A 16,471-nucleotide genomic window follows, 5' to 3' on the forward strand; every position below is an offset into this window, starting at 1 on the left:
GGGATGTTCACATGTTCCCCAGATGCTGCTGTGTTCCTGGGACACTAACACGTCTCCTAAGTTAATTAGTGGAAAGAGCTGCTGTTATCTGTTTTTGCACTGCAAAGCATTGACTGGAACGTAAAATTTACAGAGCTTGAAAATGGCGCGTAAACATTATGGGTAAATTTGGCAGAAAATGTGCCTGGTGTGATCCGGTCATGAATAAATAATTTTCAATTACGGCCCTCATTCCACCAGCTAGGGTGAGGGGTGGGGACATAGCACAAGGACCTGATGTGGCCTGTTGCAGGGGAGGGGAAACAGTGAATCTGGGAGTTCAGGGCTGGGGCCTTGCAGCGAGGCAGACTACACCTCCCCACCTGCTTCTGCCCCTGGGTCACTTTCCAACCGAGCCGTTTCATACCCTCTAAATGTCATCACCCCCAACCCTGCCCTGCTTGTCCATCTGCAGGTGAAGTGTGATCAGTACTGGCCAGTTCGTGGCGCTGAGACCTATGGTCTCATTCAGGTGACCCTGCTGGACACAGTGGAGCTAGCCACCTACACCGTGCGCACTTTCGCACTCCACAAGGTACACCATTCCCCGCACAGTGCTCACACCCTGGGCATGTAAGGGCAGGGGCCTGAATGTGGAAAGTGGGAACCCCGTGTGTTGGAGTATCAGTGGCTTGGAGGTGTGTGAGTCAGTGTGGGTGGCCTCTGGCTTGGGTGGAAAGTATGGTACAAGCTCCTTCAAGCTGCCTCATGTCGTTTCTGAGTCCATCAGAGGGCAGTGAGTCTGGCCTCAGAGGTCATGTCATTGTGGCCTTAGCCTGTAGCAGACAGGCTCCTAGTTACACCGTCTCTCTCCACTTTTCCCCCCAGAGTGGCTCCAGTGAGAAGCGGGAGCTGCGCCAGTTCCAGTTCATGGCCTGGCCAGACCATGGGGTCCCCGAGTACCCAACCCCCATTCTGGCCTTCCTGCGGCGGGTCAAGGCCTGCAACCCACTAGACGCAGGGCCCATGGTGGTGCACTGCAGGTGAGGGGTACAGTGCTCCCAGAGGGGGTGGGTGGGTTGGGTGGACCTGTGCACAAGCCGAGCCCGTGTCCTGCAGCGCGGGCGTGGGCCGCACAGGCTGCTTCATCGTTATTGACGCCATGTTGGAGCGGATGAAACATGAGAAGACAGTGGACATCTACGGCCATGTGACGTGCATGCGATCGCAGCGGAACTACATGGTGCAGACAGAGGACCAGTACGTGTTCATCCACGAGGCGCTGCTGGAGGCCGCCACGTGTGGGCACACGGAGGTGCCTGCTCGCAACCTCTATGCCCACATCCAGAAGCTGGGCCAAGTGCCTCCCGGGGAGAGTGTTACTGCTATGGAGCTCGAGTTCAAGGTGGGGATCTGGGAAGGGCCTGGCTGGGCTCCAGGGGCCTGGACTGGGTCATGGAATGATCCCCCAGGCAGCTAGGCCTGACCAGCCCCTCCCTCTCACCAGCTGTTGGCCAGCTCCAAGGCCCACACGTCCCGCTTCATCAGTGCCAACCTGCCCTGCAACAAGTTCAAGAACCGCCTAGTGAACATTATGCCATATGAGCTGACCCGAGTGTGTCTGCAGCCCATCCGTGGTGTGGAGGGCTCTGACTACATCAATGCCAGCTTCTTGGATGGCTACAGGTCAGCATGCTTGTGACTGCCTGCCACACCCCATAGGTACCCAGGCCTATGCCTGGCTGGCTGGGGGGTCAGTGGAATCGGGCTAGTTCGGAAGACCAGAGTTGGGCTTCCTGGAGGAGGGGCGATCGGGCAGTCTTAGGGGAGAGACTGTGGGCAGCAGCAGCCCCAGCATGTCCAGTCTTGTGTCAACCCCCAGACAGCAGAAGGCCTACATAGCCACACAGGGGCCTCTGGCAGAGAGCACTGAAGACTTCTGGCGTATGCTGTGGGAGCACAATTCCACCATCATCGTCATGCTGACCAAGTTGCGGGAGATGGGCAGGGTAAGCCCACGCCCTCCCCAGGAGGGGCCCTGTCATTAGCCAGGAAAGCCCCCACCCTAGAGGAACACCAGCCACCCTTGGTAGAGATCCCTTTTCATTAGTCTCCCAGCCTCCCAGCAGCATAGCCACAGACCCCACTGTCACCACCTGAGACACCCTATTCTAGAATTCTCTGAAACCTGGAGCCCACCCCACCTCCACACCTGAACATGGTGGCCGGGCCTTCTGTCCACAGGAGAAGTGCCACCAGTACTGGCCAGCAGAGCGCTCTGCTCGCTACCAGTACTTTGTGGTTGACCCAATGGCTGAGTACAACATGCCACAGTATATCCTGCGTGAGTTCAAGGTCACGGACGCCCGGGTGAGTGTTGGCAGGACAGTGTATGTTTGCACACCCAAGTGTGAAATGGCTTGAGCACACATTGGGCCTGGGGCTGCCTGCATGGTACCTTAGCTCAGGCCACAGGAACCTGAGTCGGGTGCGGGGTATGAGCACATTTTCCGGGTGCCCTGGAGTGTACAACTCAACGGGTGTGTGGCAGTCATTGTATGACTCCAGACTGGCCTGGTGAGGCGCAGCCTCAGGCACTACCCCTAACCCTTTCTCCCACCTACCTCTCCCAGGATGGACAGTCAAGGACTATCCGGCAGTTCCAGTTCACAGACTGGCCAGAGCAGGGTGTGCCCAAGACAGGCGAGGGCTTCATCGACTTCATCGGACAGGTGCACAAAACCAAGGAGCAGTTCGGGCAGGATGGGCCCATCACAGTGCACTGCAGGTGGGGCTGTCCCCAAGCCGGGCTGGAGTGGTTGGGCCTGAGGGGCTAGCAGACACACTTCCCGAGGTGGGCAGGACTCCTGACCCAGCCCTGTCCTTGAGCAGTGCTGGCGTGGGCCGCACCGGGGTGTTCGTCACTCTGAGCATCGTCCTGGAGCGGATGCGTTACGAGGGCGTGGTCGACATGTTCCAGACCGTGAAGACCCTGCGCACACAGCGGCCTGCCATGGTGCAGACAGAGGTACACAGGCCTTGCTGGAGCCCTCTGCTACCCCAGGCTGCCTGCTGCAGTTAGACAAACGTAGGGACATGCGTTCACTCAGGCTGCTGACATTTCACAGGTGCTCAGGGCAGAGATGAGCAAGAGGCATCCATTCATTCAGCAGCTCTGGGTTGAGCACCAGTTCTGACTGGCGTGCCTGGCACTAGGCTAGGAAGGAGAGATGACAATAAAATATTACACAGATGGATGTGATTGGGGTGGCAAGGGAAGGTAGGTAGCTACAGGGGCCTAGGAAGGTAAGGAAGAGAGATGAGCCTTCTGAGGTTCCTTCAGCCTCCCTCAGGGTAGTTGTCTGGATCCAGCACCTGCTCTTGGCTGCATTCTGGATGCCCTCCGCAGAGTGGGGCGGGTGTGCCTACTGGTGCTGCCCACACTGACCAGCCCCCACCCCCGCATCCCGGCAGGACCAGTACCAGCTGTGCTACCGTGCGGCCCTGGAGTACCTCGGCAGCTTTGACCACTATGCAACGTAACTACTGCTCCCCTCTCCTCCGCCACCCCCACCTGGGGGCTCTGGAGGGGACCAGCTCCTCTGAGCCATACCGACCATCGTCCAGCCCTCCTGCACGGATGCTGTCGCTGGCAAAGCACAGTCCACTGGGATCACAGCATTTCAGGACCATTGCCACACCAAATGGAGAGCCTAGAACCCCCGGGGCAGTGGGCGGCAGGCGGCAGGCAGCAGGCAGCGCTGTGTCCGCCACAATCCACCGGACCGCCCGGAGCCTGCTTCAAGCTCTCTGTTCCGCTGCCACGTTTCTCATGCTTCTTCTCATGGGGTGGGGATGGGGCAGACTGAGGAATTCCAACCTCTTCCCTCTGATTTTTCCTTTTGCAAATCCTTAACTGCAGAATGGGCCACTGTAGGGGTTGGGGCTTTTGTTTGTTGTTTGTTTTCTTTTTTGAGTTCACTGTGGATCCTCTTTTTGTACGGCCCTTACTGGTAAAGGACAGAAGACGCTGTTGGTGTGGGCCGCGGCCTGAGCAGAGGCTACTGCTGTGGGCCCAGGAGGCCACGCTGTTCCACTGCTCTTCCAGCCTTTCTGAGAAGATCCCATTTCATCCAAATGCAGGGAAACACACTTTTTTTTTTTTTCTAATTTTGTTTTGTTTTTCTTTCAGAGCCTTTTTTAGGCCCCACAGACAGTGGTGGGTGGGGAAGACATAGGAAACACTCACTCCCAGTTGTCTATTCTCGTGTGTGTACGACATTCACAGCCCAGAACCAGAGAGGTGTCTGGGGGAGCCCGTCAAGGTGGGCCTCATCACCATCATGCTTGCAAAGGTTAAAAAAAGCAAAAACAACAACAACAAAAAAAACAAAAAGCATACAAAAAAAAAAAAGAGTCATCCCCTGGCCTCTGCTTCAAACCCCTGAGACGGGGGTCTGGGGAGGCCCCAGCTGCTGGGGTTCTGCCCTCAGGGCTGCACAGCCTTGCTTTTCTCCCCAGTATTGCAGTACTATGGTGTGGTGTTTGGAGGCTGAGGGCCTGGCGGCACGGCCCAGGCAATTGGCACAGATTGGGGTGTGCCACACCCTGTGCACCTCAGGGCCCAGCAGGGGCATGGCTAGCCCTTCCGGTCCAGGCCAGTGGGCCTGGTAGCACATGTCTGTCCTCAGAGCTGGGGCCAGATGACTTCCCTCCCTGGTTTGTAGCTGTTTCCAAAGCCCCTGAGAATCACTCTTTTCCACTCCTTTGAGATGCCCTCGTAAACCAATGTGGCAAGACTACTGGACTTCTCTTAATGGTACTATAATCAATCCCTATTATCTTGGCTTGCTGAGGGGCAGGGAGAGGGCCTCTTCCTCTGGGCAGCACTATCTAGGTAGGTAAGTGGGGGCGGGGAAGGATGCATAGCTGTTGTAGCCAAGGGGTGTGATGCAGACATCCCCGAATCTAGCTGGGGTGAGTCAAGATCAACAATCCAGGGTTGGTAATGTTGGATGAAACACTCATTTTTACCTTGTGGATGCTAGTGCTGTAGAGTTCACTGTTGTACACAGTCTGTTTTCTATTTGTTAAGAAAAACTACAGCATCATTGCATAATTCTTGATGGTAATAAATTTGAATAATCAGATTTCTTACAAACTGGGCCTCTGTCTCAGCTCTTTCTGAATCAGTCTGGGCTCTAGAAGTCAGTAGCTAGGGATGGGTTGGTTCTAAGGATTTCCTGCTCCTTAAAGAGAGAGTAAGGAGCCCTGGTAGTGCAACAGTTAAGTGCTCAGCTGCTAACCCAAAGGCTGGCGGTTTGAACCCAGCAGTTCCAAGGGAGAAAGACCTGGCAATTTGCTTCTTTAAAGATTACAACCAAGAAAACCCTGTGAAGCAGTTCTACTCTGTCACATGGGGTCTTTATGAGTCGGAATCAACTAAATGACACCCAACAAAATAAGAGTGAGAGTCCCTGGTGGTGCAGGCAGTTAAGCACTTGGCTGCTAACTGAAAGGCACCTTGGAAGAAAGACCTAGTGATCTACTTCCAAAAAATCAGCCATTGAAAACACTATGGAGCACAGTTCTACTCAAACATATGGGGCCGACATGAGTTGGAATTGACTCGTTGGCACTGGGTTTTTTAAGGAGAGAGAGGCTGTGAAGCTATAGGACCCTCTCCCCTCCCTGCCTTGGGCCCTTGGGTCCTGTTTGTGACAGGGCAGGCTCCTGGCATGGCTACTTACTGTCAGAATGGAGCCATGTCTGGGCAGTGCCCCTCCCCCAGCTTCATTCTCCCTTTCCTGTCACCTCCTCCCTGCCCCTGCTCTAAAGAAGGGATGGCTGTTATCTCGCCCTGCACCCCTCTGCTGCAGTAATGGATGCTGTGACGGTGGACGTTGGTTAGTTGTTATCGTGATTTAAGTGAAAGCTTACAATTCAAGCCGGTTTCTCATACAAAAACTTACACATTTGTTATGTGACCCTAATTGCTCTCCCTACAATGGGACAGCACACTCCTCTCCACCCTGTATTTCTGATGTCCATTCAACCAGTTCCTGTACCTTTCTGCCTTCTCATCTCGCCTCCAGACAGGAGCTGCCCATTTAGTCTCATGTATCTACTTAAGCCAGGAAGCACACTCTTTACCAGTATCATTTTGTGTCTTACAGTCTAGTCTAATCATTGTCTGAAGAGTTAGCTTCAGGAATGGTTTTAGTTCTGGGCAAACAGAGTCAGAGGACCATGTCCTCTGGGGTCCCTCCAGTCTCAGACCATCAAGTCTGGTCTTTTTACTAGAATTTGAGTTCTGTACCCCACTTTTCTCCCCCTCCATCAGGGACTGTCTGTTGTGTTCCCTGTCAGGGCAGTCATTGGTGGTAGCCAGGCACCATCTAGTTCTTCCAGTCTCAGGCTGATGGAGTCTGGTTTATGTGGCAGGAAAGGACTCATAACGTTTGCAGTGTGGATACTAGACACCAAAAACTGTGGCCATCTGACTCCTGGACACAGCAATATCAGCTAACTGAGCCCTGTGGCCTCTCCACAGACAAGTCCTACCAAAAAAAAAAAAAAAAACAGGTTGTCAAAATATGGAACTTCAGGAAATAGGTAAACGAGACCCAGGTCTTTACACCCAAGGACCCAGAACAAGTAGGGAAGAGAAATACTACATAAATCAGCAGTCACCACACTGGAGTATCATGACAGTCTGACAGGTGCAGTGGGTGCACTGAGGCACACTTGGCCCTCAGACCAGGGAGCGCTTCCCAGAGGTGGTGATAAACTGAGAATGAGTGTTTCATGGATTGAGTAGTGGCTGGTTATCAAAGGGGGAAAGGCATATCCTATGGAGAAAACAGCGTGAACAAAGACTTAGAAGTATGGAACAGTTTAAAAAAAAAAAAAAAAAAACTATAAGCAGCACAGGAAGACCGGAGTGGTGAGACAGGGGGCTATAAAGGTGGCTTGGAGGAGCCAGGTCAAGCAGCTAAGGAGTTTAAGTGATTGTGAAAGGGATGCAAGTGTCCCTGGCTGGCATGGTGCCTCTCTGCAGCATTCTCTGCCTGCCTCTGTCTCGGCCCCCACCATCTCCAGTTGTATTAGCAACTGTCTCCGTGGGGGGCTGTGAGCGATCAGGCCTGGCACTGGGTCTCCTCCCACTTTGCATCCCAGCACCTAGTTCAGTGTCTGGTATATTTCTATTTGTTTTGAAAACACCATCATTGCATTATTCTTGATAGTATTAATTTTGAATAATTGGTTGCAAATGAAAAAGAGCCATTAAACATTTTCCAGTGAGGGATAAATATCCGATTTTCAGTTTAAAAACACCATTAGGAATTGCTAAGTGCTTTATGGACATTCTCAGTAATCCTCACAACCCAGCAGAGAGGATGCTTTCCTACCTCCCAAATAGGGAAACAGGCTTTTAGGTGTTAACTTGTCAAAGACTACAGGGGCAGGTAAGGGCAGAGCTGAGGCCCACACCCACTCGTCTGCTCCAGTGTCCCTCCCCTTTCCACTACTCTAGTCAGCCCAGCCGCCCCTTTCCTCTCACCCCCACCGCACTCCCTGCCCCCAAACCCACTCTTCCAGGGCCCCCTTGAATATATCACAATGCCTGGCATCCCATCCATCCTGGTTTCCTGTGGGTCGTCTTTTCCTACCTCACCTCCACGTTGAACTAATCTCCAAACCTGCTCTTTCTGCCTCCCCTCTCACGTGCCTCTTCCCATTCTCTACTTTTCTGATGCTCTAACCCAGGCCACCCTCTCTGTTGCTTGGGCTACGGCCAAGCCTTGTAACTGTTCCTTGACCCCAGTCTTGCCCCCTCCCACCCATTCTCAACACAGCAGCCAGAGTGATGCTTCCTAACAGGGCAGAGGTGACCATGTCACTGCCCAGATGAGACCCCTGCCAAGCCCTTGCAGTCAGCCTGAGCACCTTCATGGGTTTCTAGGATTCTGAGGACCTGGCCTCGCCAGACTTCTGCAGCCTCATCTCTCCTCTTCATCCCTCAGCCCTGACCTCCAGCCATGACAAAATCAATTCTTTCAGTTTTGTACCTGCCTTACCATCCTGTCTCAGCTCCAGGCCTTCCCACATTCTGGAATATTCTCCCCCACCTCTCTAGCTTTTTTTTTTTTTTTTTTTTCCTGTTATCAGCTGCCATCAAGTCAGCCCTCTGACTTTGGGCAACCCCATTCATAACGTAATGAAACACTGCCCCGCCCTGTCCCATGCCATCTCCGTGATTGCAGGGTGAAACATTGTGATCCTTTTTCATTGGCTGATTTTTGGAAGTAGATTGCCAGGCCTTTCTTCCTGGTCCATCTTAGTCTAGAAGCTCTATTGAAACCTGTTCAGCATCTTAGCAACTCTAGCTTCTAACCCCTGCTTTTTTTTTCAGGCCTCAGCTGAAATATTTCCTTCAGAAGCCATCCTTTGCCACCCTAAGTGAAGTCAGGTGACCCTGCTATGTTAGTTATTAGAAATACGTTATTTCATGTAGTCCTCACAACAACATGTGAGGTGGGTCCTATTCTATGGATGAGAAAATGAGGACTCATCCATTCATCCAACAAATGCTTAGTGAGCGTTTGCTGTGTGCCAGTCACCATGCTGGGTGCTTGGAATACATCAGTCACTGAACAAGGATTTCTGTCCTTGTGGCATTAATACTCGAGCAGGAAGAAACAGATGACACATAAGAAAAATAAACAAGTGCATATACAGTTTGCTGAAAGGCGATAAGTGTTTTTAGGGGAAAAAAGTGCAATAAGAGGGATCAGGCATGTGGGGAAGGTTTGATATTTTTTAGGGAAGTCAGGGGAAGCCTCATTGAAAAGATGGGATTTGAGGGAAGACTTGAAGCTGGTGATGGGTTTCCCCTAAACATCTTTGAGAGGAGCATTACAGGCAGAGACAGCAGCTGTAGCAAAGGCCTGAGGTGGGACTGGGCCTGCTGTGTTGGAGCTGAGATGGTGAAGCTGTGACACTGAGCAAGGGGGTGAGAGTCGAGAATGAAATCCGAGGCAGTGGGGGCCAGTGGCCAGGCCACTGGAAGAACTGTGGCAGAAATCAGGTGTGATGAGAAGTGGCCAGATTCCAATCATACCACGAAGGCAGAGCTGATGGGATTTGCTGATGGATTGGATGATAGGAAGAACCCACAGTTGTCCCTACAGTTTTTGGCCTGAGCGATTGGAAGGATAAAGTTGCCATTAATTGAAACATGGAATGGAGTCTCTGGGTGGTGCAAACATGCTTAGCTGCTAACCAAAAGGCTGGAAGTTCAAGTCCCCCCAGAGGCTCCTCAGAAGAAAAGCCTGGCAAGCTCCTTCAGAAAAATCAGCCATTGAAAACCCTATGGAGCACAGTTCTACTCTGACACACGTGGGGTCGCCATGAGTTGGAATCAACTCAACAGCAACTGGTAAGAAGTCAGGTGACCTCCTCAAGATCAGCTTCTTGCCTATAGCTAGAAGTAGAGTCAGATGCATAGGAAAAATATTTGGAAAGAAATACATCAAAGGGTTTGTGAAGGATGGGTAGTTTTTTCCATAATTTTTCAAATTTTATGTTAAGAGTTAATATCATTTCAGTTGCACAAAAGGCAAATATTTTAATTGTATAATACTTCATTATTATTAAAAATAAGCAAAACCTTCCAAATAGGATAAAATGGTAAAGTCCCCCATTTTCCCCTGTCCCCAAATCCCTGGAGGGAGTCACTCTTAACAGTTTAGTGGATATCCTTTCAGACAGTTTCAATTAATATGAAAACATGTATATAAAATTTTATACACCAGAATCATATTATTCATAACTTTTTGCAAATTGCCCTTTTTATTTAAGTATCTTGAGGACTTCTTTCCATGAGAGTGCTGCATACTATTCTGTTATGAATGTACCATAATTTTTAAAGTGATTATTAATACAGCTTTTTTATTAAGAAGAATGGGTGCACATGATTAAGTAGATAAAATAATTCAAACAGTCTTGAAGGGTACAAAATAAAAGGTAAACTTTTCTCCCTTCTCTCTTCAACTCCAGTTTTATTCCCTGGAATTAGTTTTCTGGTTTTAGTTTTCTTTGGGTGGTTGGTAGGTATCCTATCTTTAAACAGTAAGTCACCCCTTAGCAGACAGCATCTGTTGACTCCTGGGTATAAGATGTGTGGGAGTTTAGTCAATTTACATGACCTCCCTTCTCTATTTCCTGATTTTGTTAGATGCGTTATTACTTTTAATTCTTCTGGAGCTTGCCCTCATGACTTTGAACAGTATATTTAAATGCCTGTTTCTTGATTTATCACCTTTAGGTGATCTATTGACTCCTCTTTATGAAGAATGAGGAAATTAGCTCACTTACCTCATTCCCTCTCCTCCCATCTCTACCTATCATTTTCTGCAATTTCATTGTTCTATAAATGATTCAGTTTTTTATTCTAAAAATGGAAAACCAATAAACAGCATTTTATGTTTATGAAAAATCTTTAAAGCATCAATTTCAAACAAGTCCTATTCTAATTGTTTCTTAATTTCCTTCACTTTTTTTTTTTTTTTTTCTGGATCATACTCTACTGCCACCGTTTCTGATATAGCACGTTTCTTTCTTGGGTTCTTTTTCATTTTGATGGAGTACTCCCTCAAGTAGTTTTTTTCACATAGGATTATAAATTTTTTAATTCTTGCACGTCTGAAAGTATCTTTCTTTTACACTCACACTCAATTTTAAGTTTACGTGGTGTGGGCTTCCTTATCCAAAAACAATTTTTCCAAGAACTCTTTAAAGACAGTTTCTAGTTCTGTATTAACCAGTTGTGTTGAAAGAGAAGGGTTGTATGACAACTGTTGAGGCTTTTCTAATGTGTGTCTTTGTCAAATTTCCCTGATATTTTCCCATGGCTCACTGTAATATCTTTATTTGTAGATGCTGGCCTTAAAACCTGCTTAGGCCTCTCTCAGGAAGAACAATCCTTGCCTTTGGTATCTTGGGCTGTGGTTTTCTCAGCTCTGATTTCTCCATCAGTCATTACTATCTTTTGGAATTCTTATTTTCAAAAATATTTTGGTATATGGTGATGTGAGTGTCTACATTGATTTTTTTTCTAAATAACCCTTCGTTAAGTCACCTTTCTCCCTCCACTGGTTTGTAATCCCTCCTTTTGACCGCATACAAAGTTATTATATGTAGAGTATACTTCTGGATCGTCGAGTCTGTTTCATCCATCTATCCGTCTAGTCTGGGCCAGAACTAGTAATTTAACTTTCGTTGCTTTGTTTTATTACCTAGTCCCCATCATTATCTTTTTACTTTTTCAAAGTTAATTAGTACTATTTCTCAGTTTTTCTTCCAAACGGACATCAGATTATTTCTGGAGAATTCTCCTCCCCTCAAGTTTGACTGCAGATTTTTGTTGTAACTCAAATAAATTGGCGATAACGTATCTGAAGAGTGCCTGTTAACGTAAAGAAAAGCTGACTGGAGTCTAAAGGAAGCTTAAAATTTGGCTTCACTTATCAAAAGTAACCTGTGTTCACCCAGCCCTGCTGAAAGAGGAAATGCTCTTTGTTCTGCGCAACCGTACTAGTTTCCAGAGAGCGAGCTGCATTGTAATTCAAGAATGCTTCTTGGTGGTGCAAGTAGTTTGGCTGCTAACCAAAAGGTCTGCTATTCAAATCCATCAGCCACTCCTTGGAAACCCTATGGGGCAGTTCTACTCTGTCCTATAGGGTTGCTATGAGTCAGAATCCACTCAACGGCAATGGGTTTGTTTTGGTTTGGTTCTGACCCTCTGTGGTTCCCCAATAGTGAAAGGCTAGTACTTCATGCTGGTCTTTCCAGCCTTAGGCACTTGTCCCATCTCTCCTTGAGCCCTTTACCCCAATTAAAGACAAAAACAAACACAAACAAAAAAACAGTTGCCATCAAGTAGATTCTTACTCATAACGACCCCATGTGTGTCAGAGTAGAACTGTGCTCCGCAGGGTTTTCATTGGCTGATTTTTCAGAAGTAGATTGCCAGGCCTTTCTTCTGAGTTGCCTCTGGTTGAGCTCTAACCTCCAACCTTTTGGTTAGCAGCCTAGTGTGTTAACCATTTGGACCACTCAGGAACGTGTGGTTCCTTAAACACACCATGCTAAATATTTGTAACAATCAAAGGGTTAAATTCCCAGTATATGATTTCTTTTAAATTAGTCAGAACAAAAGAAACACCTAATAGAAAAATGGACATGGACAAAAACAGGCAATTTACAAAAGAAGAAATACAAATTCTGATGAAAATACAAACAATATTCGTATTCTTTGACATTCAGAACCAAAGAAGTGCAAATTGAAACAGCAATGAGATACCATTGTTTTGACTACCAAATTGGCAAAAGCTGTTGTTAGGTGCCATCAGGTTGGCTCCAACTCATAGCAACCCTATGCAGAACAGAATGAAACACTGCCTGGTCCTGAACCATCCTCACAATCATTGCTGTTTGAGCCCATTGTTGCAGCCACTGTGTCAATCCGTTTTGTTGAGGGTCTTCCTCTTTTTTGCTGACCCTCTATTTTACCAAGCATGATGTCCTCCAGGGACTGATCCCTCCTGATAATATGTCCGAACTGAGATGGGGAATTGGGCACTCATTTGTGCTGGTGGGGATGTGAACGGGTTCTACCTTTTTGAGGAAAATTTTTGACATCTATCAAAAGCCTTATTTTGACCCAGCAATATACTTTTAGGCATTTATACAAAGGAAACAATTAGATAACTTAAAAATGTGTGGCCAAAGATATTCACTGCAGCATTATTTATAATACTGGAAAATTGGAAATGATACGAACGCCCTCACATGATACATATGTAATCTGCAACCTTGAAGTGAATCCAGAGACCATCAGTCTCTCCATCACCTGGGAGCCTTTTAGAAACACAGAACCTCAGGCCCCACCCCAAAACCAAAGCCGGTGCCGACTCATAGTGACCATGCAAGACAGAGCAGAACTGCCCCATAGGGTTTCCAAGGCTGTAATCTTTACGGAAGCAGATTGCCCCATCTTTCTCCCACAGAGTGGCCGGTGGGTTCAAACAGCTGACCTTTCTGCTAGTAGCTTGGTGCTTAACCACTGTCCCACCGGGGCCCCTTAGGCCCCACCTCAGACCTACTGAATTAGAATCTGTATTTTGACAGTTCCTTAGGGTATTTGTGTGAGCATTTTAAAATTTGAGAAGCACTGGCAAGGATCTACATCAGAATGGTAGCAGTGATTTCTCCTGGATAGTGATGCTTTGTTTCTATTGTAAACACATCTTCTAGTTTTTCTACCACTGGCCTGCATTTTTTTCATAATCACATGTCAATGGTAGAGAAACACACCATGCTATGGTTGTATATGTCATTCCTTCTTCCTGGCACACCTGACCAACACCTTCTCATCCAAGGTCAAGTCGTCAGCACCCTCTTCCCCCACCCTCTGCCAGCCAGTCTTAAGTCCACTTGTGTTGTTGGCTTAGTAACCATAGCACTGTGCTGAAATTATTAGTCTTGTTCTTCATCTGTTCAAATACTAAGATCAGGGTAAAAAATACCAAGAAAATTAGCCAAGCTCCAGTGCAGAAATGAAATGCAAATTGGCATTATAATTATGCTTTTATTCATCTGTCTCCTCTACTGGACTGTGAACTTCTTGAGGGCAAAGGACCATAACATTCTTGCCTCCCAGCTTAGAGTCTGACCCCAAGTGTTTGAGTCTGACTCAATAAATGTTTGCTAAATGGATGAAAGGGGAGGTATTTTACATGGCACTGAGGTGAGAAATAAATGTGGTTGTCAGAGAAATTAGAGCTGAGACCTCCACTCCCAGTCCTCACAAGCCCTTCCTTTTGCTCCCACCCAGAGCACACAGCCTAGGCAGGTCCAAGAGGGACTTCCCATCCTCCATCCTCAAGTAAGAAGGGATTTGCAAGGACCACAGCCAAACTCCACCCTCTCTCTAATGAGTTGCTCTCCTCTCCATCGCCCACACCAACCCCAGGAATGGCTCACGTGGAGATTTACCAAGGACCAACAACAACAATAAAAATGGTCACCCGGGACTTAGGCTGGACTTTGAGCCTGGGGGGAGGTTTTTGGCCCGAAGAACTGGGGTTCTCCTCGGTCTCCCCCAAAGACTTTGTGTCCCAGAGTCTTCTCCAGGGGTAGCCAGAGCCCTCTCTCTCTGGCTCCATGTTTTTAGGAAATTCTGCTCTGCAGCTACCCCTGTCTGAGCTCCTGTATGTTCCTAAAAATTGAAATTCAACAAACATATGGTATATACTTACTATGTGCTGTAATAACACCTGTTAGCATTACTAAGCACTTAAATATGACAATCACTTTACCTGCATTGTTAAAATTTAAATCACCCAATAGTCCTGTATAGTAGCTTATATTATTATGTCCTTCTGCAGTAAAAGACTCTACAGTTCAGAGAAGTTAACTAACTCACTCCAAGTCATACAGCTAGGAAGTGAGCAGAACCTGAATTTGAACGTGGGTCTGTCTGACTCCAGAGCCTGAATGCTTTACTATACAAACTACAACTCATCTGGCTTAATTTATCCATTCTTTTCACAAGCAATATTCCAGGAATGTTTATTGAGCACTCACAATGAGCCAGGCATTGTATAAGGTGAGGGAATTCGAAGTTGATGAAACCACATACCTGCACAAGGTCCCTAAGTGGTGCAAACTGTTAACACATTCGGCTGCTAGCCAAAAGGATGGTGGCTTGAGTCCATTCAGAGGCTACTAGGAAGAAAGGCCTGGCAATCTACTTTCAAAAAAATCAGCCATTGAAAACTCTATGGAGCACAGTCCTACTGTGACACACATGGGGTCGCCATGAGGCAGAGTCTGACTCCATGGCAACTGGTTTACCTCTATGCACAGCCACCACCCACCTGTCAGTGGAGGCTTGTGTGCTGCTACGATGCTGAACAGGTTTCAGCAGATCTTCCAGACTAAGATGGACTAGGAAGAAAGGCCTGGTGATGTATTTCCAAAAATCATCCAATGAAAACCAGTACACAGCCAACGCAACCAATCATCCCCGCAAGCAGCGTTTCATTCCGTTGTACGTGAGATCACCAGGACTGGGGCCAACTCGACGGCAACTAACACAACCACCACTACCACCCTTAGAGAACTTAGTCTAGTGGGAAGACAGACACGGTCAAGGAAATCTCACAAACAAATGTAATTACAAACTCTCGTAGAGGCTCTGAGAAGGAAGCGTGGAGAGCACTGAGAACACATAACAGTGCCCGCCTTGCAGCAGGAGGAAGCATAGTTCCTTCAAACAGCATTTTTGAAAAACAGAGCAAAGGCCAATGTGGCTGGAGCCCAGTGAGCAGCTGAGGGAGCACAGTAAGGTGGGCAGGTTGGGGAAGAAAGTGGGCAGCGCCAAGTCACTTGGGGCCTTGGAAGGGGCCAGACACTGGGGGTTTATGGTGAGGGTAAAGGAAACTTTTCAAGAGTTTTAAATAGGACAGGGAATTCATCAGACTTGCTTTTCAGAAATGTCATTCTGGCTGCTGTTCGGAGAATGGATTGGAGGTGACGAGAGTGTAGGCAGGGACCAGTTAGAAGGCTGTTGCAGTGGCCCAGGTGAGAGATGATAGTGGCCTGCGCAGGGTGGTAGTGATGGAGGAAGTGAGAAGAGTAGGATTCAGGATGTGGTCTGGAAAGGAAGGCCAACAAGATCTGCTGATTGGTTCCATGTGGGCTATGAGAAAGAAGAACAAGAATGATGCTAAGATTTTGGCTTTGGGCACCTGGATGAATACTGGCAATTTTACTGAGATGGGAACCCTGAAGGAGCAGCAGATTTGGGGGAGAACCAAGAGTTTTCTTTTGTCCAGTTTGAGGTGCCTGAGGTCATCTGTATTCCCAGAGTTGGCACAAAACAGGTGCTTATTAAAAATAATAATAATAATAAAATAAAAGAATGCACAAATGGGCAGAATTGGAACCAAGTCTTGAAGAATGGATGGGATTTGGCCTTGAGAGGAAGATACTTTTGATGCCTGAAATAAAAAGCAAATAGAACAGTTGGTTGAGCCACAGGATAAAGGAATAAATGTGATGTAGACGTGGCCCATGGGAGGCCTGTTGCTGCTGCCTCACCAAGACTTTTTTGTACCTTTGCCAGTAACATTGAGTCTCCTCTGCAGAGAAAAAAAAAAAAAAAAAAACAGAGCAGGGAGAATAAATCAGACCTAGCAAGTTTTTTTTTTTTTTTAACATAAGAACTCAGTGTGTGTGTGTCTGTCTGCTTTTAAGCATTCTTGCATTTTTACTTTTCTATTTCATAGACTATGAAGGCCCTGGTCTTTCCAGATGACCCTGTCTGCAAGGCTGAATTACCCCCAGTGGACCAGGACCAACCCAGTGAACCAGGCTGAGCAGGTCAGGTCAGGCTTCATCAAAGTGTTCCGGTGCTTACTGG

At 47.7% G+C, this 16,471-nt stretch overlaps 1 protein-coding gene across 5 annotated transcripts in view; it reads left to right on the plus strand.

The window, feature by feature from the left end:
- The window catches only part of PTPRF (protein tyrosine phosphatase receptor type F), a 94,741-nt gene extending 88,911 nt beyond the window's left edge, over window positions 1–5,830 (plus strand). For 4 of the 5 annotated variants that reach the window (XM_049879034.1, XM_049879036.1, XM_049879038.1 and 1 more), the window contains 9 exons: window positions 455–574; window positions 868–1,022; window positions 1,099–1,384; window positions 1,487–1,665; window positions 1,862–1,988; window positions 2,224–2,349; window positions 2,613–2,767; window positions 2,872–3,007; window positions 3,454–5,829. In XM_049879034.1, the coding sequence (XP_049734991.1) occupies window positions 455–574; window positions 868–1,022; window positions 1,099–1,384; window positions 1,487–1,665; window positions 1,862–1,988; window positions 2,224–2,349; window positions 2,613–2,767; window positions 2,872–3,007; window positions 3,454–3,522 (1,353 nt within the window). In that variant the 3' untranslated portion in view covers window positions 3,523–5,829. Of the gene's footprint in view, window positions 1–454; window positions 575–867; window positions 1,023–1,098; window positions 1,385–1,486; window positions 1,666–1,861; window positions 1,989–2,223; window positions 2,350–2,612; window positions 2,768–2,871; window positions 3,008–3,453 lie in introns of all 5 variants that reach the window. The other variant, XM_049879037.1, reaches the window with a different exon arrangement.
- Window positions 5,831–16,471: the final 10,641 nt, after the last annotated feature.

The sequence above is a fragment of the Elephas maximus genome, chromosome 3, assembly GCF_024166365.1.
Source record: "Elephas maximus indicus isolate mEleMax1 chromosome 3, mEleMax1 primary haplotype, whole genome shotgun sequence".
Lineage (NCBI taxonomy): Eukaryota > Metazoa > Chordata > Mammalia > Proboscidea > Elephantidae > Elephas > Elephas maximus.